Source organism: Achroia grisella, unplaced genomic scaffold, assembly GCF_030625045.1.
Source record: "Achroia grisella isolate CSIRO2021 unplaced genomic scaffold, CSIRO_AGI_Agris_v1 utg241, whole genome shotgun sequence".
Lineage (NCBI taxonomy): Eukaryota > Metazoa > Arthropoda > Insecta > Lepidoptera > Pyralidae > Achroia > Achroia grisella.
In genome coordinates this window covers 3,949,490-3,974,868 of record NW_026712734.1, presented here as the reverse complement: position 1 = coordinate 3,974,868, position 25,379 = coordinate 3,949,490, and the positions used below count along the sequence as shown (strand labels likewise).

General features: G+C 37.3%; 1 protein-coding gene across 1 annotated transcript in view; it reads right to left on the bottom strand.

The window, feature by feature from the left end:
* Positions 1-25,379, bottom strand: part of LOC131842558 (lysine-specific demethylase 5) — a 37,067-nt gene that overhangs the window by 9,553 nt on the left and 2,135 nt on the right. Inside the window, exons 2-21 of the mRNA XM_059191129.1 lie at positions 23,018-23,095; positions 21,546-21,684; positions 20,347-20,513; positions 18,225-18,459; positions 15,296-15,459; positions 14,051-14,212; positions 13,165-13,281; positions 12,619-12,730; positions 11,622-11,758; positions 11,378-11,484; positions 10,429-10,581; positions 8,946-9,057; positions 7,109-7,303; positions 6,362-6,540; positions 5,243-5,414; positions 3,841-4,039; positions 2,978-3,093; positions 2,216-2,435; positions 1,609-1,817; positions 60-230 (exon numbers count right to left, since the gene is read on the bottom strand). Of these exons, the coding sequence (XP_059047112.1) occupies positions 60-230; positions 1,609-1,817; positions 2,216-2,435; positions 2,978-3,093; positions 3,841-4,039; positions 5,243-5,414; positions 6,362-6,540; positions 7,109-7,303; positions 8,946-9,057; positions 10,429-10,581; positions 11,378-11,484; positions 11,622-11,758; positions 12,619-12,730; positions 13,165-13,281; positions 14,051-14,212; positions 15,296-15,459; positions 18,225-18,459; positions 20,347-20,513; positions 21,546-21,684; positions 23,018-23,095 (3,144 nt within the window). The remainder of the gene's footprint in view (positions 1-59; positions 231-1,608; positions 1,818-2,215; positions 2,436-2,977; positions 3,094-3,840; positions 4,040-5,242; positions 5,415-6,361; positions 6,541-7,108; positions 7,304-8,945; positions 9,058-10,428; positions 10,582-11,377; positions 11,485-11,621; positions 11,759-12,618; positions 12,731-13,164; positions 13,282-14,050; positions 14,213-15,295; positions 15,460-18,224; positions 18,460-20,346; positions 20,514-21,545; positions 21,685-23,017; positions 23,096-25,379) is intronic.

Genomic DNA, 25,379 nt, shown 5'->3' with positions numbered 1-25,379 from the left:
CACATTTCTCTCTTCTATTTAACAGCAATAAGTTCTGGACCTGTTTTTCAATTAATTACCTTTTTCAGGAACATTTCCGCGGCGCCCCTCTTCCATTCCTTAGCTGAGAGTAATGCGGCTGCGAGCTGATCCTTCTCGTACAACGCCAGTGGTATTGATTGACTGCGCTTCACTAGTACTTCCACGCTGTGCATGTACGGGTATAGATCTTTGGACTGCATTTCTTCCACCTGAACAAAACGACGTCACTATTTAGATAGATAGATAGATAGATAATTGATTTATTGCCAACATAACACAAATAATACAATTTACAATAACACACAAAACAAGAAATAAATAATAACATGGAAGTTGGCAATAGGAGCTGCCTCAGCTGTTGCTGATATAAGCACAACCTTAGTGAGGTGCACCTATACAGCGCTGGTTTTCAGGCAGCCCCCATTACTCATAAAAAAAAAACTAAGATTTAAAAGGTTTGTAGCAAGTTTCTACACGTGCTACCATCCACTTCCTAGAATCCTTATCGCACGGCACGTGTAACATTATAAACACAGCTGCGCGACCTTCAGGCCGTTGTTACCTGCAGCTGCGCTTAAAAACGACACGTATAAAATGGTATATAAAGCAGAAATATTTTTACAATAAAAACCCCCGTCCAATTCAAACGGGGATCGAAATTACGACGGCCTGAGCCGAGGTTCGAACCCCTAGTGGTGCCCTCAGATTAAAGTCGTATCCGTCAGGCAGGAGTTAGCCTTCAGCCGCTCCATAAGTCCTTCTGCGGGTTTGGAGTGGCATCTGCACTCGCCCCATAACGTCCGGTGAAGCTGTAAAGGCTAGCTACGGCCAACAGCATTAGAGTAGTCCGAAAAAAAAAATACAATAAAAACACTTATATTCTGTCTCTCGGCTGTATCATTACAAGCTCCCAGGTTCTCAACCAAGTAGGTCACAAAACTAACCCTAAAGGGGAGTGTACACACAACTCTTTAAAGGTTTGATAATGAAAATTAACACTAACTGCTGCGAATTGGCAAGTCAGTCGCAAGTCGAAGGATTCGCTATAGCGTGCGCACTTTCACTCGCCTGGCGTTGGTTAGTACGTATATATATTGTATATACGCGCAAACAGATCAAGCGAGACTTGTACTTACATAGATTTTTCCAACGCTTGTATACTAATACAATTGTTTCGTTCCGCAGTTAAAGTGTTAAATATATACTAAAGACATAAAAAGAGTAATATGTAAGAAGTTTGAGTGACAATTCATAAATAAAGAGCGCTCATCACAGACATGCTTCTTTGCAACTTGTACGGTACAAATTAAGACAACAGTATCGCTCAGTCAATCAGTCGTACAAAATTTTATCATTTCTTTAAATAGAAAATATATTTTATATTTAAAATTTGATATACTTCTATAAAATTTCCTTAGTAAACTGCAAATATTGGTCCTTCGAGCCGGATCTTCCAAACACCTATGGTTCCAATACTAAAGTGTGTTGCAAGATTACAAGAATGTACTCTCCGAGTGTGTTGCCGGGGTGCTAGACGTTATACAAAGGCGTAAATATGTAGGTACGGTGGATAGAGAGCGCGCGTACCTTGGCGAGCCAGTCGCGGGCGTGCGTGAGGGCGGCGGCGAGCGGTGGCCGCGACGGCAGCGCGGCCTCCACGCGGTCGGCGTCGGCCACCAGCGCCTCCAGCTCGGACAGCGTGCTGTAGTGCGCCGCGCCCCCCGCACCCCCCGCGACCCCCGCCGACCCCTCCACCAGCACCGCCCGCGCCCGCGTCTCCCACTCCTCCACTTGACCTGTCACAGAAACCAACGTATCGATACTAGCTCGGCGCCATCGGCACCCAAATCGAGACTTGTGGGTACTGTGTGCACAACTGAATATACAGGTTATTATGTTATGTTAGTCAGACGGAATATACTAAGGCTAGCACTGTAACGTTACTCATAACCCGCGTGATTAGTTCTGAAAGTAATGATTTTTTTTTATAATTTAGTCGTACAAAATAAAGTATTATTTATTATAAAATCGACAACGAATAGGTCTTTAATATTAAATCAGCTGACGTTCTTGATTAGTAGAATTGCATAACAACTAAAAGCATGCCTCCGATTTCTAAGATGGAACATTCCAGATAGGGCATCATATTGCTTATCAAACAAGATGTGCACAACTTATTAAATTTAACCAATACCTTTGAGCTTGTACAACATCGCCCGTTCCACCTCGACCCTGTGATGCGGCACCACCGTGCCCCCCTCCTGCAGAAGCCTGTCGATAACCTCGGGGCTGAGTGTGGAACAGTCCTCGCGGTACGACCGAACCTCTTCTATAAACTTGACCTGCTGCAGCCGCGCTTGTAACGCCGGCAGTTGTGGCAGGACTATGCACAATTGTGAGCCCAATTCTACCACCTGTTTAACGTTACAATTTATCATATTATGGTATTGTACTTGACAATAATATTGTAGTGAGGGTACACGAAAATTATACCGAACATAATCAGTAATAGACTCGAGTCTTCTTGTAAATCATTGCTGCACTGTTTACTCTTTTACCATATAAATTATTATCACCATTAAAAAATAGGGGTTGATGGTAAAGGGTGAAAATATAGGGTAATATGTATTTGTACAGTATGGTAATAAAAAAGAATTAAAGAAAAAATATTCGAGGTGGGCCACCCTTATCAATTAGGAGTATAAAATAGATATAAAACTATTCTCAGATCTATCGAGTAGACATATAAATTTTCATTATCATGTAACAAAATTTTTATGTATTAATATTTTATTAATTTTTAAACATGTGATTTTTTTGTTTTGTTTTGTGTGTTTTAATTATATTGATCCATTTTTATTTTAAATCGATAATAACTGTAAGTATCTATCAAATATATACCATTTCATTTCACTATATCTGTTTAAAAAAACTAACAATATCAAGTGATACACACCTCCTCCAATTCCCTCATATAAGTAGAGTCAGTCTTATCTAAGTCTTTGTTGAGGAGTTCTGTAGCTCGACTCTCGAACTCTGAAGTTTGCCGCAACACTTCCTTGACTGCTGAACCTGGTGACACAGAGTATATATTACAACTAACTTCTAATGATGATGATGTAATCCCGGCCGATTTCGGCCACGGCAACTGTCTTCAACTCCGGTTTTGTCTTTGATGTGCTCGCATGTGACTTATGTACCCAATTGTGTTTGTAAAAATCCTCGCACATTGCGGGCATGTGAGCATAGATAGCAGATAGCCGCAGGTGATCTGGCTTTCAGCTCGTCGCGTCTGGCATCCTAACATTTAATGACGTGATATAATTATTACTTTATCTCTACAAAGTAGGTGTAATGATGAACATCACTGTAAGACTGGTTATCTTATTAGTCTGTAGCGCAGTGGCTATCCCCCCACGACTGCAGCGTTACTTATTTGTTATCTGTAGCATCTAGGTAGTGAGTATATAATTGTACTATTTATTGTATGCTAGCTACTGGCTTTGGAACAAACATATGGCAAACCTAGGCCTATGCACAACAAAAATCTGCAGATTTGGCAAATTGAAGAGCAAACGCCACTACATATTCTATGTGGTTGTAGACCACACATCTATAAACGAAATATATCCTTTGGAAAGTTTACACTCTTTCTTGAGGAGATAAAAACCATCGGTCCTGAGAACATCCTTCAATGTCCTACCTGTCGGGTCTAGGCAGCGAACTTTGTAAAGGGCACAATAGGTCTATGCAGGTCGCAGTGTCACAAGTCTTAGCAACTATCAATGGTCCAAAACCCTCAATAAAAGCAATAGATACCTTCAGGCAGCACGCAGGCGAGCCCGTCGATCTCGGCCGCGAAGAGCGTGAGCTCGTGCAGCGTGAGGCGGTACTTGGGGTCGTGGTGCCTGGTGCGGGTGCGCATCTTGTTGAGGTCGAGCTGTGCGATCACGGACGCGCACTTCTCCGCGTCCTCGATGCCCGTCTCCAGCGCGCGCACCAGCTCCGTCTTGTGCATCTGTGACGACACCCACACCATATAATTATAATCCAATAGGACAATAACATTCACACAGCGCCCAAGTCCCGAGTTAAGCTAGCTAAACCAACTGTTAAAACCATTTGGGGGGAAGGGGATTGTTAGTAATGTGGATTGATAACCCCATTGCTAGCAATGTACCTTGTCATCAAACGTGGTTCCCACCCATCGTGTTTAATATAAAGAATTTGTCACGATGGGCTAACTGACCTGACCTCATGCTCATCTTATCATCCTCCACTGGTGCACCGCCAGCGTAAACCGTTAGCGCAGGCGGGTGCACCATTCCATTATCATCCCCAAAAAAAAATGTTTAAGCCAATATTGCAGCAGTGGTTTTATGTCATGCACACCAATTATAAATCAAACGCCCACCCATAGTAATATAAAAAAGTTCCGTATACATAACGTTATGGAAAAGGGGATTGGTAGTAATGTGGACTGATGATCTTATTGCTAGCAATGTACCATGTCAGGTTGACCTCGCTTTTCACAGTTCCCCCTGGAAACCATCGTGATAACTTATTGGCGAATTTGTCACGAAGGGCAAACTAACCTGACCTCATACAAATTTTATTATCCTCAACTGGTGCCCCACTAGCGTAAACCGTTAGCATTTCAATATTAGAACATACGCATTCTTTTGACATTTTATTATAGAGAATTATTATAATTAATATCATCATCATCATCATCATCGTCATCGCAGCCCGGAAGACGTCCACTGCTGGACATAGGGCTAATAATATGAATACTTGTTAAATTTAATATTGACACAGATTTAAATTTGCACGCTCAAAGTGTAACAAAATAAGGACTTATGTATTTATTTCTAGCTTGTGGAAAAGAAGAAGATCTGCATCATATTTTAATGGAATGTGTTCGTAACGCATATAAAATAGAATATACCATCCAAGCTTTAATGTTAAATAGGTTAGACGTAGGAGTATTTCATGAAATATTGGCAGAACCAGCTTCCGATGCAGCCAAGTTATTGTTCTGGATGGTATCATATTAGATTAAGTTTTTAGTTCATTTTTGTTATTTAGTATAGGTACGATGGGATTGTCATCGTCACATTATGTGCACAAAAATCCCAAAAAAAAATAAAGAGAATAAAAAAAAAAAAAATTATTTCTATAAACGATATAACCTATTCAAAGAAAATATATAAATAAATACCTTCAAATCGTGCGCTCGCTTCAAATACGCCCTCAGTCCGTCCAAGTCACAGGTCTTGGGCGTGTCCGGATCCAACGCGTTCTGGACCGCCTCCGCCCACTCGCGGAACTCGTCCGACTTCTTCTTCAGTTTCTCCAGCATGGCCGGCAGCTCGTCCAATGTGTACCGGTATCTGTGGAAGGGATAACATTATTGTACAATTCACACAGCGTTATCTAGTCCCAAACTACGCTAAACTCGTGTTATGGGTACTAGACAACTGATATACTTAGATATATTTCGTTGTAAATACATAATATATATATTGAAAACTATGTAATATACATAGAAATCTTAATATATCTAGAAATCTCATTTTTATACTTTTAATGTCCTATATCGTCGGTTAAATAGAAAAATATCATTTTTCAAAATTAGAAGCTAGAATTCCTCCTCTTATATAAGTCAATTAAATTAACTACGTCGTCTTAATCATTATCTAAATACTTTTAAAATGATATATAATACTTCTGTGTAAATTTAAGACTTTGAAGGGAAAAATAATTTAAATAAATTAAAAATTTTCTTAAAAAAATAAATCTTTAGATTGTCTTGTAAAAAACATTATAGATTTTGAATACTGCCATTTCTATTTAACCGTGACATGTGTAATCACGACTTAAATACACGTGTTCTTCGTATTTTTCGTTGAGAATTATTCTAATGATGTCAATGTATTTTTCGTTGAGAATTATTCTAATGATGTCAATTTGGTGAAGTGTGAAGGCCAGTTGTAGCCTATGCAGCTTTATCAGGTATTTAGGGTACCTTCATCTCACGGTACGGGGCGAGTGCTGATGGCACTTCAAACCCGTAGGACTTATGGAACGACTGAAAGCCAATTCCCGCTGGACGCATAGGACTTCAGTCTGAGGGCACCGTGTTCGAACCTCGGCTTTAGCCGTCGTAATTTCGATCCCCTTTAAAATAGGACGGGGAATGTATGCCGAAGGCCAACTTCCACTCGGCGGTTACGACATCAGTCTGAGAGAACCGCTAGGCATTCAAACTAATGTTGAACCCCCTTAGAATAGCAGGGGGGGGGGGTGTAGGTGTGTAGATGAGGGTGTGGTGTGGTACCGGAGCGTGTGCGCCGGCGGCGGACAGCGGCAGAGCAGCGCGTGGTGTCGGAGGCAGGCCACGTGCGTGGTGCAGGCGCACGTGACGCTCGACAGGAAGCACGTGGTCTTGCACAGGTGGCACTGCCGCTCGTCGTCCGGCAGCAGCTCGAACGCCTCGCGCTCCGCCTCCGTCACGCCCTGACCAACAAACATAGCAGTATCATAGCAGTTGCTATTATATTAAAAAAATAATAAGTGTGCATGGCAATAGTAGTTCTTGCACGGAATTTTCATTTAATGTTAGACATAATCATCTATATAAGTATACCGTATAAAGACAGTTTCTTCACACAGTATCCTTACATAGATGAGATTTAAGAATTTAAAAGTTTATAATATAAATGTAAAATATTTTTAAAAACTCTATCTGTTTGTAATATTGAAATAACCGTAATAATAACTAAAATAAGATTTTTTACAATTTTTGTCTGTCTGTCTGTTTGTTCCAGCTAATCTCTGAAATAAATAGACCGATTTTGACGGGGTTTTTTTTTTGGCAGGTAGTTGATGTAATAAGGAGTTACTTAGACTACTTTTATTTTAGAAAAACAAGTTAAATTCTACGCGAGCTAAGTCGCGGGTGCAGCTAATGAACGATAAAAGAAATGCCGGTGGTTATATGAGAATTAATATATTTCAATGCGGTGTTCAACGTGTCAGAGGAGTGGTGCAGGTGGGTACCGGTGGGTACCGGTAATGAAGTTACCCAGTCGAGCAGCCCCTTGCGCAGCTTGCGCTCGTCGTGCAGCATGGTGCGCATGTCGCGGTAGGCTGCGAGCGCGACGCTGACGCTGAGGGAGTCTGCCTGGAGCGCCATCTTGCAGACGAGCTCGTCGTGCGAGAACACGCAGTAGCGCCGCAGCGTCGAGTAGTGACCGATGCACTCGCGGCCCATTTTCAGCTGTACGATTTATCATTTATTTAAATATTACATTCAAATATACCCTCACCACTTTTCCCGGCAATCGTTGCTTTGCCATAAAAATTAAAGTCGCAATTAAAAAATAAAGATTGATGCTAGGCGAAGATTGGGGTTGTATGTATTTTTCAAAATTAAATCATAAAAACAACCCAAAAAATAAAAATGTACCCGCAATCATCATAAGTAATACAGTGCGCTAAACCAATATTTAATATTTAAATTAAGTAACTGTAATGTCAAAGAAGCTGACAAGATGACCCGTTTTTTTTATGTAATTATTCCATTCTGTCAAGTATTACGACCTCTCTCTTTCCCTATAGTAAGATTATTATTTCCAGTCAGTAAAATGACATTTCCAATGTTGCAGGTTTTTAGTCCCAAATAAACAGTGATGTGGTAGAATCGAGTTTTTACAATTAAAAGTTAGTCGAGATTACATTTTTTTTATTCAATATCAAATTGCCTTTATACAAATAAAAATTCTAGTATTAATTCCTCTGAATCTCTTTTTACATTTTTTCCCAGCTTTTGTAATAATGTTATAGTGAGAAATTTTAATATGCTGGTAAAGTCCATATTTCTAAAATCATATTGTTTAATACGATATGTATTAAATATTTAAAATTAAAAAAAAAAGTCTTCGATACCTAATAAAATAAAGCATGACTAAATGTCTAAGTCTATTGATTGCCGGACATCACTATTGTAGCGGGTCACCCTTTTTTGTATCAGTGACAGTTGCACTTGTCATTTTACTGACTGGAATTAATAATCGTACTTTAGCTATATATCCCACATGGTGGGGTCAGCTTTCCTTATTTTTGTGCGCCACTTAATCATGTCCCCAGAGACCTCACACTCTATCATGTCCCTAGCAACATTTTCTCATCCCTTCCTTGGTCTGCCTCTGCCCCTTCGACCAGGAACAGAAAATTGCAGCGCCAGGCTTCCGACGTAATCAGGCGGTTTTCTCTTCACGTGTCTATACCATCGCAGCCTCGCGTTTTCCAGCATTTTTTTGGCAATGTCGCGAACAGCCAGACTTCCTCGTACGTACTCGTTGCGGATTATATCGAGCCTGGTTATACCGCACATCCACCTCAGCATCTTCATTTCAGCAACTTGGATGGTATGTCAAGTATTACAACCAATAATCGTAATCATAATATAGTGTTCGAGCGCTATCGAACATGAGCTATTGACAGCCGCTAGGCCGGGACAGCTTTCACTTTATTTATTTATTTATTTAATTTTAATTCGGATTACATCCATATTGTGTTAGTAAAAACTTATAAAACTATGTTAGTAACTTATAATATACATATACGTAGATATATTTAATTCATATATCTGTGTCCACGTCCAGAAGCACTGGGTCCACAATGCAACGTTATCCAGTGCCTCTGGAGCGGACAATCAGGTATATTCGCAACAGTTTTAACTTTGACTACGACGTACAACGGCGTACCTTATTAATTAGACAATTTGTTCCTTGTAATATTATAACTCCTCGTATTAAATATAATAATTTACAGTCCACTACTCATTTTATTTACGAGTCATCAACAATAGCTTTTACCTTTTACTTTAAAATACTAAACATACATATAGAAATACTAACCCAATCAGCTGGTGTAAAGTTAACAGCCTCCGCGAAGTTGTATCCTTGATTGAATCCAGCGTGATACGCGCGCGGGAACGTTATCACAAACTCGCCGGCGTGTTGATCAGTTCTGAATAAAAAAATATATAATAATAATAATAATAATAATAATCTCAGGACAATTCACACAGCGCCATCTAGACCCAAGTTAAGCTAGCTAAAGCTTGTGTTATGGGTACTAGAAACTGATACATATACATAGATATTTTTTTTTTGTAAATACATATGTACATATTATACATAGAAAACACCCAGACCGATACAAACAATCATACTCATGAATACAAATGTTTGTGCCGTGCGAGGAATCGAACCCGCGACCATCGGTCGTAAAGCGGTGTGCTAGACCGCTAGACCATCGAGGTCATCAAATAATAATAATAATAATTTATATTTTGAATCCAATATTTACAATTTAAATTGTTCCCTGGTACCTAAACTACGTACAAACTTGTATTTTAGGTATCAGTTCCCTCTTCTTACAATTCACAATGTTTGGAATTACAATTTATAACAAGACAATCAAATAAGGTTAACACAAAATATTTACCCCATACCCCATTTAATATAATTAACTACATAATTCATTACTAGTTTCAATTATACAACGACAATTTAATAACTATGTGACGTGGTCGAGTCTAAAATGTCCAGACATGTGGCGGCGTGGTGGGCCGGGTCATTGGGCTCCCTAAGACCATATGGTCGAGCGCAGTGATGGCTGGCTCATCTGTCATACTCGTGAACGAGTGCTGCTTGTAGGGACTGGTCCGCTCTTATCACTACGACTGATTTAATCTTATTGTGTTTTTATATTTGAGCCTAAATAAATTAGTGCTGGTTGGTAGTTTGTATTCACACGTTTCGACTTGTAAAATGACTGATTGTAGACTCGGGATTTTTGAAGGTATGTAATCACAAACTTGATAACTTCTATCCATATCAAACTAGATTATTTTAACAATAATATTACGTAATACAACTATGGTTCCGTGACTTTACATGGTCCCTATTTAATAATAATAATCTCAGGACAATTCACACAGCGCCATCTAGACCCAAGTTAAGAAAGAAAGATTTTTTTTCGTAAATACATACTTATTATAACACCCAGACCGATACAAACAATCATACTCATGAATACAAACATTTGTGCCGTGCGAGGAATCGAACCCGCGACCATAAAGCGTATTTAATGTACATATATTGCGGAATATTATAAACATTTTAATTAATTTATTATTTAGTAGTTTGTATTCAAAGTTTTCAAAATATAAAGTTTTACAAAAGCAAGATGCAAAGTTCTTGATCATACTACTACGCTGAACCTGCATACTGATCCGATTCCGCGGTAATAATTATACACATATATTATTGATATTTTAATTTCTCTTTACGTTCACTGGTGTTTTAAAATCCTTAAAGGATGCCTAAAACCTACCTGTATACTGGTACCCCAGCCTTCATCAGCACATTGGGGTTCATGATGGTAACAAGCTGATGCAGGAGATCAGGCTGCAGTTGGAACAGCTCTGGTGCTTCCGCCTTCATGGCCGCTTCGAACTGCTCCGCTTTCGAGCTCGGGACACCGTACCTGGGAAAAACAACAACGGGATAGTGTTAAAAAAATTGATATGAAAGAAAAGCAAGAAAATACATTTATTTGATATATCATTACATAGTATAAAACAAAGTCGCTGTCGCTGTCTGTCCTTATGTATGCTTAAATCTTTAAAACTACACAACGGATTTTGAAGCAGTTTTTTTAATAGATAGATGATTCAAGAGGAAGGTTCATATATATAAATATATAAAATTCTCGTGTCACAGTTTTCGTTCCCATACTCCTTTGAAACGGCTTGACCGATTCTCATGAAATTTTGTGAGCGTATTGAGTAAGTCTGAGAATCGGCCAACATCCATTTTTCATCCCCCTAAATGTTAGGGGTAGTCCACCCCTAATTTTTATTTTTATTTTAAGGCAAAACAACGTTTGCCGGGTCAGCTAATATATAATATATGTACACCCGTGCGAAGCCGGGGTGAGTAGCTAGTATAAAATATACAAACAAAACAGATTTTGTAAATACAGTTTGGATCATTATTATGGTACTAAATAAGTATCTGCTCAGTGTAGTTTGCCGTGCTGAGGCACCACGACGCTAGTATTCTACGGGTACCTTTATACATATAAATATAAAAATGGAAGAAATTGTCAAGTACCTTGTTTTTCGTGACTTGTGAGTCACAGATGTCTGTGAGTCACAAGTCATGAAAATCAATGATTGTGATTATTGTGAGTTTGATTTAGCACTAAGCTAAGCTAAGATTTAGTGCTAAATCACTCATTTTCATTCATTCATTCATTAACAGTAATCATGTATACTGACCAGGTCTTGGGCTCCCCCCAGTGCATGTAATTGATGGAGTAGCTCCAATGGTCCTCGTTGTGCCAGCAGAACGTCGCAAAACACATGCCCACGTACAACCACGGGATCTGAAAATAAAGTCAAATTAAAAAAAAATTCAAATTTATTTATTCATTAAAAAAGGTTGATCCTAATTTAGGGTAATAAAGCACTAGACCACGACATCAACGACGTTTTTTTAATAAGTATCTTGTTGTGTACATACCTTCATTCCTGATATGTCAGCATTGATATGTCCCAGCACGGAACCTTCCAGTACGGGCAGATTGTTCAGATTCCAACTTGACTCCACATACTGTTGCTCGCCAGGATACAGATGAGCACTCGCCTTAGTTGGAAACCCTATAATGTTAAAAATATATTGTAAGAAAGATAGAAAAGAAATAAAAGGAAGAAAAGAAAATAAGAAATAAAAGAAAGAAAATAAAAAAAAGAAATATAGTAAGAATATAAAAACTACACAACAGACTATTATACAACGTTCTCGTACAGCTAAAAACCGTACCACATGGTGACAAATTGCGAGAAGCTCTATCACCAGGAAGGATGATGAAGAGAATCCACTGATACTAGCATGAGAGCCACGACCACTCTATCAAGAATGTACGAATAAACAATAAGAAATAAGAATATAACGCTGAGCACAGACTAGTTCAGGTGAGACTTCAGCTTGTTTGCTATCCTGTTTGGTTACGCCAATCTGTGATGGGTCCCGGCTAATTCACTAACCAAGGGGGTAAAGAGGATTGTTAGTAATGTGGACTGATGATCTCATAGTTAGCAATGTACCATGTCAGGTTGACCTCCACGCAGTTCCCCCTGGAAACCATTGTGGTAAATTCTTGGTGAATTTGTCACGATGGGCTAACTAACTAGATGAACATGAGGATGTTCATCTTATCATCCTCCGCTGGTGCCCCACCAGCGTAAACCGTTAGCGCAGGCGCACCATTCCATTATCACCGCCAAAAAAAAATCCCTAACCACTGATACCCTTAGCTTTTGCCATCTTAGCTGTTATGCTTAAGAAATATTACTGAATTCCTGAACTCCTGTAACCGTGTGGGCCCACTGAATTGCTGTTGGGGTAAATCCTTCATTTTTGACCAGCATGTTCCTATATTATGTTACTACGTATATCATAGCCATCGCACCACTGTTCTAAAAAAACTCTTGCAAGGCAGGGCGAAATGACTACTTACCAGAGCCGTGATCCATAGAGTGCAGGTCAGCTCCGTACTCGACGGTGACATCCTCGTCTATGGACGATACCACTCGCCAGAACTCCTTCTCCACCGTCGACGTGGGCACCATCTGATCACATGTGTCATAATTAATTATACCATACATATATGTTTGGGAGAATCTAAATATATATAACTCAAAGGTGACTGACATAGTAATCTATCAACGCACAGTCCAAACCACTGGACGGATCGGGCTGACATTTGGCATGCAGGTAGATGTCAAGACGTAGACATCCGCTAAGAAAGGATTTTGATTAATCCCCAAGGGGATAAAATAGGGGATGAAAGTTTGTATGAAACTTTGTCAATTTTAAACCGATCGGGCTGAGACTTTCCATTCATAAAGTTACTATGACGTAGGCATCCCCTAAGCAAGGATTTTGATAAATTCCACCTCTAAAGGGATAATTTAACGCGAGCAAAGCCGCGGACAAAAGCTAGTTTACTATAAATGTTTATCAATAACTTGGGTAAATATAATGATTGTAATCATAAACTCACATGTACGGGCATGTTGAAATAGTCAGACTTGAACTGGTCCGCCATTTCGCCGAATTGTTGCAGCGTGTACTCCCGGGACGCCTGCTCGAAGCCGAACGCCTCTGTAGGCTTCGATACCTGAATATACACAACCAGTGATTGAACAGTTTTGACGACCTCAGTGGTCTAGCGGTTTAGCTGGCAGACTTGCTGACAATGGAGCTCACGAGTTCGATTACTCGCGGTACAGGCCTCTGTAGTCTAGCTGTTTAGTACACTGCCTTACTTCCGATAGTTGCGTGTTGGATTCCTCGCACGGTACAAAAGTTTGTATTCATGAATAAGATATGTATAAGACGGTATTATCTAATACCTGGATCAACGCGTCTGTCATATGATTTATTAGTAATTATTACTGCTTACCTGAGATTGGTGTGATTAACAGAAATTTAGATTAAATTATTTTCTTTTGACAAAATTTTCAATAACATATCGCCGAAAAAATGGCAGTATTCAAAATGTACATTTTTTATACAAGCTTTTTTTTTCATTTAATTAATTTTTTTTTTAATGTTTTAAATTTACATAGAAGTTTTATATCTTTTTAAAGTATTTATATAATTATTAAGAAAATGCATGCATTGCATGGTTAATTAAAATTTACTTATATAAAAGGAGACAATTCTAACTTCTCTCTCTCTCTCTTCTCCTAATTCTCATAAATTTGAATTTAAACATTAATCTATAGTTTTGTAAACTTCTACAAACTCCTTTAAAAAGAATAGCAATAGCGAGCTGTGTTTCTTGTTAGTTCATCTCAGCTTGAAATCACTCCGAAATGACGGTAGATTTGACATAATGTAACAATCTGTAATAAAATAAAGATAAAAAAGATTGAAGATGCTACCTCCTCGGCGATGCAGACGGGGCACCGCCAGTCGCCCTTGGGTATATCCGCGAGCGGCGGCACGAGACAGAACGTGTGGTATGAGTCGTCGCAGCCGTCGCACAGCAACATCTGCTCCTCGATGTCCCCCCGTCCGCACACGTGGCACATGTATTTCGCCAACTGTATAAACAATCAATTAGTCGGGAGAAGAGGATGTCCCCATGTCAGGTTCACCTCCACGCGGGAGGGGAAAGGAGATTATTTGTAATGTGGACTTTGACCCCATTGCTAGCAATGTAATGAAATGAAATGAAATTTATTTGTTATAAAAGTAGTACATAATAGATGGTATGCTTATTTATGTTATATAGCTCTCACTTTTAGTCTTTACAGACATGCAAATACAAATTTGAATTGATCTATTATTATTCTTTACACAATTCAATTAAATTACATCTTATACATTTATTATTATTATGAAAGTAATAAAATATTTTTTATAAATGTACCATGTCAGGTTGATCTCCACACGGTACCCCCTGGAAACCATCGTGATAAATTCCTGGTAAATTTGTCACAATGGGCTAATTGACCTGAACTCATTTTACGTGTTATCCTCCTCCACTGGTGCCCCGCCATAACCGTTAGCGCAAGTGGGTGCACCATTCCATTATCATACATAAAAAACTTCCATGCGATCCCTCTGGTAATCATGATGTTAAATTAATTTGCCACGAAGGGCTAATCTGACTTCATGTTCATCTTCACTGGTGCTCCGCCAGCATAAACCGTTAGCGCAGGCGAGTGCACCATTCTTCTATCATCCATAAAAATCCTACTGGGCTATGCAATATTGTGTTTTTGGGGCATTATGTTTTGTGACGGAAAATAAAAAAGATTATCACAACACTTCTTTAGCAGACATACTAATTTTCTTGTGCTCTAACAAGTACAGACTGACAGTAATTTTTTTTAAGCAAGCACTAACTACCTACATAAGTAATATTATCATATGGATTTCATTAAATTCTTGAGGATTTATTATATTATTAGTAACAAATTATTTATTTATTCTTTTGCACACAAAAATGTATACAAGGCGGACTTAATGCCTAATAATTATGTGGAGTCACAGTATCAGAGTAGTAGTCGTATGTAGGTTATCATTATTAATATATAAATAAATATGTAAATAATGTAGTCCAAAAATCAAAATAAAGTTACCGAGTATACGGGAATGTGTCATAACGTGAGTATACGCACCGGGTCGTCGGGGTGCGGCAGGGGTGTGGGCGCGGGCGCGGGGGCGGGCGTCACGGACACCGTCATGTTGGACAGCCTGTGCTCGCGCAGCCGGGTCGACCGCGTGCCGCGCGACCGACCCCCGCAGCTCCCCGCCGCCGACATCCACTTGTTCTCGCGGGGACCTGCGCACGCAAACATCCTGTATAACTATCTACGTAGTGGAGTAACTTGGCACAGTCATGGTCGCTATAAAGTTCAAACTTGCGGTGGGCCGTGTGTGATCGCTCTAATATGACGTCTGGCTAATTCATCATACTCGTGGACGGTTGCTGCTTGTGAGGACTGGTCTGTTCGGATTACGACTGATTATACTATTTCCCTTTTACAAAATTGTAATAGCACATGCTGGTAGTCATTCTATTCTCCCAAATTTGATTTAAAAAATGAATCTCTCTTTGCAAATAAGACCTGAGTTCTTGTCAGTTCTTAGCTCGAAAGCACTGAATTGACTGTAAATTTGACATATAAGTGTCTGTAATAGACCTACATGAATAAAGATATGTTGATTTGATTTGATCCACATGTCACATGAAACACCCGTTGTAACCACACGACACCGTCCTCGCCAACGAGGACGACGACCTCAACCACACCAAACCACTCAATCAATCAATAATGCGCGTGCCTGAGTGCTCCACACCGGCGCATTTAGTTGATCTCCCGTCCAATTCAAACCGAGATCAAAACTATAGATTTATTTCGAAATTATTATATATCTAGGTGGGGCTTAAATTTCTGCATATTCATCTTGTCATCCTCCACTGACGCCCCAATAACGTATACCGTTACCGCAGGCGGGTACACCATTACACTATCATACATACATTAAAAAAAATCTATATTAAAACATGTTTCAACGTAAACAGTTATATCTCTATCTATGATAACATTAATTGTTTGTAAAGATCAAATTTAAAATATGTACTGATAACGTTCTAGCTATTTCATCTTATATATACTTGTAAATACATATATACTGTACGTGAAGTATAGTATACCGTCATCATTGCCTTGCCTTTATCCCATTATTTGTGGTCGGCGCAGTATGTCATTCTCTTCCACTACTCTATCGGTCGTCATATCTGAGCATACTCTCCTTTTATTCATATCATCTTTCACACAATCCATCCATCTTTTCTTAGGGCGTCCCCTCCCTTTACATCCATCCACATTCATATTATACATGATCCTCGTTCCTCCGCATAACTTGCCCATATCAGCTCAATCTTTTACCTCACAACTTTTCTATAACCGCAACTTTCAAATTTCCTCGTATATACACATTCCTTATTCTGTCATTGCTGGTGACCCCATATATCCATCTCAACATGCGCACACGCTTTTCGTCCAACTTTCGACCAACATTCAGATCCATACAAAATGAAGTGTGAAGTATAGTATATATACGGTATATATACTATAATAATAGACATCAGGGATTTTAGGGACCTCCGTAACCGTAACCGAAACTATCGGATATCCGATAAAAAAAATTATTCGTAACCGTAACCGAATCAGAAATAAAAGTTTCGGTTAATTTCGGATAGGAGCGAAGCGTAATTGAGACACGTTATGTAACAATTTTATTAGCTATTTGTATTTTATTTTCAATATTCCTTAAAAAAATAATATCCATAACCAATATTATGCGAAACTAACGGATAATCCGAAAAAATTTCATATCCGTATCCGGTATAATAATCATCCTTATGTCCGAAACCTATCCGTATCCGAAATTTCATATCCATAACATCCCTGGTAGACATTGTTAACCTTAACAGCGTCATAAATGTATGTAGATATAATACATAATATGCATATTATAATACAAACAAAATATATTTATATTGTACGAGCATCAAACCCACAGTATACGAAAATGAAACATTGTATAAAACCGCTACACTTGCCGCCAGGTGAACGACCTTGTTGTTTGCGAGTTAAATAAAAACCTATACACAAAAAAATACAGTCAAACTGTAAACCTTTTTATGAAGTTGAACATTCAGAGATCTTATCAGGATAGCGACTTAACAACTAACTCATTTTCCAACTAGCTTTTACCCGCGGCTTCGCTCGCACTGAATAAAAATGTTTTGTTTTTTTTAAAAAAAAGTATTCTATGTTTATTCTAATACCTCCAAGAACATATGTTCTTGGAGGAATGTTCTTGTTCATGTAATCGGTTCAGGAGTTTTAGAGTGAAAGCGAAACAAACATCCCTATTTTCACATTTATAATACTTCGTCCGCATGGAATTTAACTTTATTTATCTAAAATAAAAGTAGGCTAAGTTACTCCTTATTATATCAGCTACCTGCCAAAAAAGTCCCATCAAAATTGGTCCAGCCATTTCAACAAACAGACAGACAGATAAAAATTGTAAAAAATGTTATTTTAGTGTATGTACAGTATTTATATTCATATGCATGTAGTAAAAACGGTTATTTCAATCTGTTTGTAAATATAACAAGTGTTTGAAAAAGTAATAAACATCCTTCCCATACTCACAAACTTTCACTTATAATATTATTAGTAACCAGCTTTTACCCGCGGTTTCGCTCGCGTTAATTTATCCCCTTAGGAGTGGAATTTATCAATCCTTTCTTAGCTCCTCTTACTATGCCTACGTCATAGTAACTTTGTGCATGCAAAGTCTCAGCCCGATCGGTTTAAAATTGACAGTTTCATACAAACTTTCATCCCCTATTTTATCCTTTTGGGGGTAGAATTAATCAAAATCCTTAGCGGATGTCTACGTCATAACATCTCAAGACAATACATGTCAAATTTCAGCCCGATCCGTCTAGTGGTTTGGGCTGTGCGTTGATAGATCACTACGTCAGTCACCTTTGAGTTATATATATTTAGATATTGTGATACTTACTTCGCCTGGTCTCCAGATTCTCCTCCTTGATGGGCGTCTTCATGACGTTCCTCTTGTCGTCGTCAGCGCCTGCGAGCGCGCCCTCCGTGTGGCTGCCCTCGGCCTGCGGCTCGGGCTCGGCCGCCTTGTAGCGGCGCGCGGGCGGGGGGGTGGCGGCCGCAGGTGGACACTTGCCGCCCGAACGGCTGCGGCTGTTCACCTTCTCCGGCGTCTGTTCTAGCTTCACTTCGATTTTCTGAGGAGTATTCATTGAGTCCTGAGCAATAGAGGGGGGTGTCAAGAATTGAAAACGGATAGACAGAAACATGTAGTACCCATCTGTAAATATTGCGAATATGTACAATATTCATTTGAAAAGAATACGAGCTGAGTTTCTTGTCAGTTCTTCTCATCTCGAAATGATTCCGAACTGACCGTACAATTGACGTATCATAATAGTCTGTAATAGACCTACATGAATAACGACATTTGATTTTTTTTTATCATGGTAAAAAAATCTATTATATATAATTCTCGCGTCAGGTTTCATGTTTATACTACTCTGAAACGGCTTGACCGATTTTTATATTATAGTATATAGTAGGCCTGAGAATAGGTTTATAACTAATTTTATACCTCTAAGTGTTTACAGGGTGGCTCACCCAAAAAAATTTTTTGCAGACATTTTTTTTATTATTCATTATGTGGCATTAAAAGTATATACAACAACACAACAATAACGATGTTGACAGCAGCCTATAAATTATTATATCAAATCAACAGAAATAAAACAATGCATTCAATTAGAGATGAAATCATTACATAAAAAAAAGAAGAATAAAATAGAATAGAAAATAATTTATTCAAATAAACTTAATTTAAGCATTGAAAAGTCAACAATTTTTTTTTAATCTACCGCTCATTCGGAAAGCTGGTTAATTACAAGAAGAATAAGCAAGAAACTTGTGTGTTACTCTTTTAAATAAAAAAACAAACAATAATAGTAATAAACTAAAATGCATATCCTATCCACCACTGTGGAGCATCGTCACCGCGACATTGTAAATTGATGTGTCTAAGGCATCTCAGCATTGTGCCATGACTAAAGCCACGATGCTGATTGTCAGTGAAACCCCGAATAAGTGACTCACGGACAAATGCAAATAACGTAAGTTATTTAATAGTAGCTGACTCCGCAAACGTTGTCTTGCCATATAAATTAAAATCGCTATTTAAAAATAGAGGTTGGTTATAGAAGAGTGAAAATTTAGAGTATTATAAAACAATAAAAAAAACTGTCCAAAAAATAAATGTTAGTGGTGGACAATCTTTATCACTTGGGTGTATGAGAGATTGATAGTAGCCGATTCTCAGACCTACTGAATATGCATAGAAAATTTCATAAAATTAGATCAAGCCGTTTAGAAGGAGTATGGTAACTAACATTGACAGGAAAATCTTATATATAAAATTCATGTGTCACAACTCACAATGTTAGTTACCTACTGAAACGACTAGACCGATTTTTATGTCTCTATTTTTAGGTCTGAGAATCGGCTACTATCTATTTTTCATACCCCTTAGTGATAAGGGTTGTCCACCCCAAACATTATTTTTTTGTTTTTTGTCCAAAAATTTTTTTTTATTATGTGTCTTTAAAAAATACAACCCCAAAATTCTCACCTTTCTATCACCAACCCCTATTTTTTATAGCGTTATTAATTTATATTGCAACACAATGTTTGCCGGGACAGCTAGTACATACATACAATCGACTACATACATACTTAACCAATATTTATGAAATTTTATATGCATAGTAGGTCTGAGAATCGGCTACTATTTATTTTTCATACCCCTTAGTGATAAGGGTTGTCCACTCCAAACATTATTTTTATATTTTTTGTTCAAATTTTTTTTTTATGTGTCATTAAAAATTACAACCCTAAATTCTCACCTTTCTATCACCAACCCCTATTTTTTATAGAGTTATTAATTTATATTGCAACACAATATTTGCCGGGACAGCTAGTACATACATACATATTTTAAAGGGTATATATAAATAAATAGAATATGCTGTGTAGACTATATTATTGAATAGCTTAAGGAAATAAATCTGAAGGTACAAAAGATAACTTACAGTTTCCTTATTATCAACAACTCCGCTGTTCTTGAACAGGTCGTACGGATATAGTATCCTCTCATAGTGACTCTTGAGTATAGAGCCTATACCTTTTCCCTGCGGATGGCCCATGCGCCGCGCTATCTTGGACCACTTGCGGTCAGCTGTACACACTTCGAAACCGCCTGTTGATAAAAACAAGATATTAAGTTATGATTATTAATTTATATCTGCAATGCCAAATAAGCTAACGGCCACTCTATTGGTAAATAATGATTGTGTAATCTTACATGAATACAAAAAGAACTAAATTTCAATAATTATTTAAATAATTACAAGTGCACCTGTCCATTCATTACTAGTTACACATATGTATATAGTTTTAAATATAATTTTCCCACGAGACTACATCATGGGGTTCTTCAGGGTATATTAAGGTTTCTTAAGGGTCAGCAACGCGCAAGTGATACCCCTGGTGATTCAGGCGTTCATAGGCTACGGTAACCATTTACCATCAGACGGGCCGTATGCTTGATTGCCACCATCGTAGTATAAAAAAAAATTGTATTTCTATATATCTAAAAATGAACTGCCGTTCATTAGTCTCGCTAAAACTCGAGAACGATTTGGCTAATTGTAGTCTTGAAATATTCGTGGAAGTCCAGGGAACTTTTAAACGGAGATAAAGTATGAAGAAATTGCAAGGAGCATAGCAAAATTATATTTTATTTTCCCAATACAAACTGTCAAACAGGCTGCGTTCAAAAATTTATTGTAACTAAACCCATGTCAGGTTGACCTCCACACGGTCCTGGAAACCATCATGGTAAATTTCCATTTGCTAAGATGAGCTGAGTGACCTGACTACATACATGCTTATTTTATCATCCTCCACTGGTGCCCCGCCAGCGTAAACCGTTAGCGTAGGCGAGTGCACCATTCTATTATCATCCATAAAAAAAACATAACAGAGTTTTAAAAAAATATATCATCAAGGCTATTATAGTATTCCGAACATTCATCATCATCATCATCATCCACGCCCGGAAGACGTCCACTGCTGATCAAAGGCCTCACCCAAAGAAGCCCGAACATTGTTCAATATAAATTCGAGTTGTGGAATGCAGCACTCACTACGCTGGCAGTTCCCTAGATTTTCCATAAACATCCATAAAGATTAATAATAATATAATTATGATAAATTTCATCATACTGACCTGCTTCCCTGACGATCTTGTGTAACGCATACAAGTCTAGAGGCTTCCGTTCGACCGTCGGGATCTTGAGCACAGAGCCCTGCAACTCCCAAAACTTGATGATCTGGTCCAGAAAATTCAGCTTCACGCGCGTTATAGCCTGTGAACAAAATTATTACAAGGAATTATATGCAGCTCCTAGACTTTATATTGTATAGTATTTTGGACACAATTTTCTGCATTCAACCTTTCATTTGGGCCTTGTGCGATTAACTCCTAGACCAAAATTTTTTTTTCAATTATTAGGACATACATACAAACAAATATATCTTACTAATATTATAACTGCGAAAGCTTGAGAGGATGGACATTTGCAACTTTTTCAAGTAATGAGTAGATTTCAATTAACTTAGTTACACATACAAATTCACATTCAAATAAAAAAATAATATGTAGGACATTTGAAATTAATTACATGTACAAATTAATTTAATAATAATATTCATATACCACAATCAAGTTGCTTATAGATATCAATATTGTTGTATTCCCTTTTTTAACCAATCATCAACAAATCATAGATAAATTCATAGATATCCTATATTAAAAAATAGGATATTTTTTACCATAATAACACATAGGTTATAATTTAAAAAGAGATGTAAATTCTTTAAGTAATTCACAATAAATAAATATGATATATATATACATAACTTAATTATACAGCAAAGAACCTAAAATTAGAAACCTTAAAAAATATAATAACTAAAATATATTATTAAAAAGACCACAGTTAGACTAGGTTCGGAAGATACTGGCAGCATTCACCCTTTGAATAGCTAAACTAATTCTTTGTTCGAGTTAGCTGCCAGCTCTTCTGTGATGTCGACTAACCTTTTTACTATTTCCTTAAAAAGTCTTATAGCGCTAGGATAGATATCCATAACGCTACCATAATTAAGAAGAGAAGAACAGATGTGAGCTTTAATAATTTATTTGATTCTACCTCTATATCAAACTGCAGATTGAATCAAGAAGAACGGAGATAAACTCTTTTGAACAAAAGTTATATGAAAATCTCTAGTATATAAAGTTGTCAGTAGACAGGCTGTCAGGTAGATGGAGATAAACATATTAATAAATATTTTCAAAATCATTAAATTATCAATTTATATTAGTATCTACAGTAATCTATTATTATTATAGGACTAGCTGTACCTGCGACTTCGTCTGAGTGGAATTTAAGTTTATTTTACTAAAATAAAAGTAGTCTAAGTTCCTCCTTATTACATCAGCGACCTGCTAAAAAAAGTCCCATCAAAATCGGAATTTCAGAGATTAGCCGGAACATACAGACAGACTGACAATTGTACAAAATGTTATTTTGATGTATGTACCGTTGTTATATTCATATGCATGTAATAAAAAACGGTTATTACAATATTACAAACAGACACACCAATTTATATGTATAGATGTGTAGTAGTGCTTACCTCTAATTCATTTAATCTTTGTATTCGCGGTGTGAACCGCAATTTGTCCACATCCACTGCAAATGGTGGCTGCCAGTGCTGTGAAAATTAAAATATTATTGATGCGACATTTTGAAATAATAATATTATCTTTATTTATGGATTATATATACCATGCACAATGGCATAAACGAGAAGACAATGAACAAATGAGAAAAGATTAATGCCGAAAATATAATCCAACATAGATGAAGTAGCCAGTTGTCAGTGCTATTATTATTAATGTCCAATTTACACTCAGCCCGAGTGGGCAGGGAAGTGATCAGCGCGAGAGTGTATACACGAGTGGAAACACTTCCCATGCCTTTGGCGCTGCCACTCGCGCTGCCCGGCGCTCCCTCCATTGTCGGTTTTTCGTGCGCGACTCAAAGGACTGGCAGCGCGAGTGGCAGGGGAAACCGCTGAATGTAAACTTAGCATAAAAGTCAGTACTTCCTTAGAGAGTACATATACTGATATACTAAAACAATACATATATTTTTTTAATGGAGGATTATAGAATGACGGTGTCACTTGCACTAATGGTTTTAAATCAGGACACCAGTGGAAAAGGATATGATGATCAAGAGGTCAGATCAATTAGCCAAACATATCAAATTCACAAGCAATTTGTCATAACAGTATCTAGGGGGTAACACTTGGACTTAGTATATTGGTTGCAAGTAATTTGTTCACATTACTAACAATTCCTTTTCCCTATATAAAAAATATTAAAAGTGCTGGAGTGAGAGGGAAGGCACTCTACTATTAGTAGAGTGACTCCATTGCTAGCCTATTCAGTCAAGCTCCATATTGTGGATAATTCCTGCTAAATTTGCCACAATATTCTAACAGACACTTAATACTCATTCTGTAATTCTCCACCAGATTTCCACCACTATATATGTTTCCACCACAGCATTATTAGCTATAATATATATAATACTAGCTGTCCCGGCAAATGTTGTGTTGCCATATAAATTAATAACGCTATAAAAATAGGGGTTGATGATAGAAGGGTGAAAATTTAGGATTGTATGTATTTTTGTATGTTCTATCATAAAAAAATAGAAACTAAACATGTCTGTCATGTCTAAAAAAAATTTTAAAATATTTAGGGATGGACTACCCCTAACATTTAGGGGGATGAAAAATAGATGTTGGCCGTTTCTCAGACCTACTCAATAAGTTCACAAAATTTCATGAGAATCGATCAAGCCGTTTCGGAGGAATATGGGAATGAAATCTGTAACACGAGAATTTTATATATAAGATTTAAAACATTTGTTCAATCATATTTACTGAGCCAAATCAATCACTCACTAAACTATTACTTAAATGACAAACTGCATTGCAATAGTCCTTTATTCATGGGATTTTCATTACATAAGTAGATATGTACCTAACGTAAATAAACTGACTTTAAAAAAAAGAAAAATTGTATATTGTATATAAGTAAATTTGTATATTGAACTGAACTGTATGAAAAAAATATTATTATAAAAATCTTATCTAATATATAAGATATATTGAGGTCAATATACTTACCTATGTATGTATACTATTTGATTTTTCTGTGTCCCACAACAAAAGACAAATATAATAAAGATAAGCCTTTCTTTATTCTGCCCTTTTCATTACCTTTTTGTTTTTTTTTTTTGTTACATATATTTGTTGTTCCAATTATACTATATATTATTATACCATAGCATATTTTTTTTCCACAACAAAAAGTAATCATTCATTTCATATATCATTATTCCACTAGACCACATTATTTTCACATCTATGAATGAAAAATTATATGGGCTAGAAGATATATCATATTTTTGCATTTTATATGCACCAAAAGAAATGTGTTGTCAGGGATAGTGATACCATTGGCAGAGTAGAGACAAACTCAATTCCTAGCACAATACAAACATTTGTATTCATGAGTAATGTAATGTAATATGGACTCTATTCTCCACACTTAGACTCTCATTTAGGTTGTTGTGTAAATAGAGCTGAGACTACTAATGTAGCCAGCCAAGCTCCTCTCAGAAATGCAAAATTATGAGTATATATTTTTGTATTGGTCTGGGTGTTTTTTATGGATATTATGTATGTATTTATAATGGTTGTCCAATACCCATAACACAAGCCCTGCTTAGCTTGGGACTAGATGGTGCTATGTGGATCCTGAGATTTAATATTATGTATATATTTTTTAATATGTTTTTAGTATTGTGGCTTACATAGAATGATTATGTTTAAGTATACATATTTGACTTTTTTGATAAAAAGTTATATTGAGGGTGACAATAAAACACACACACAATTATTGTTAGAAAACAATATTATT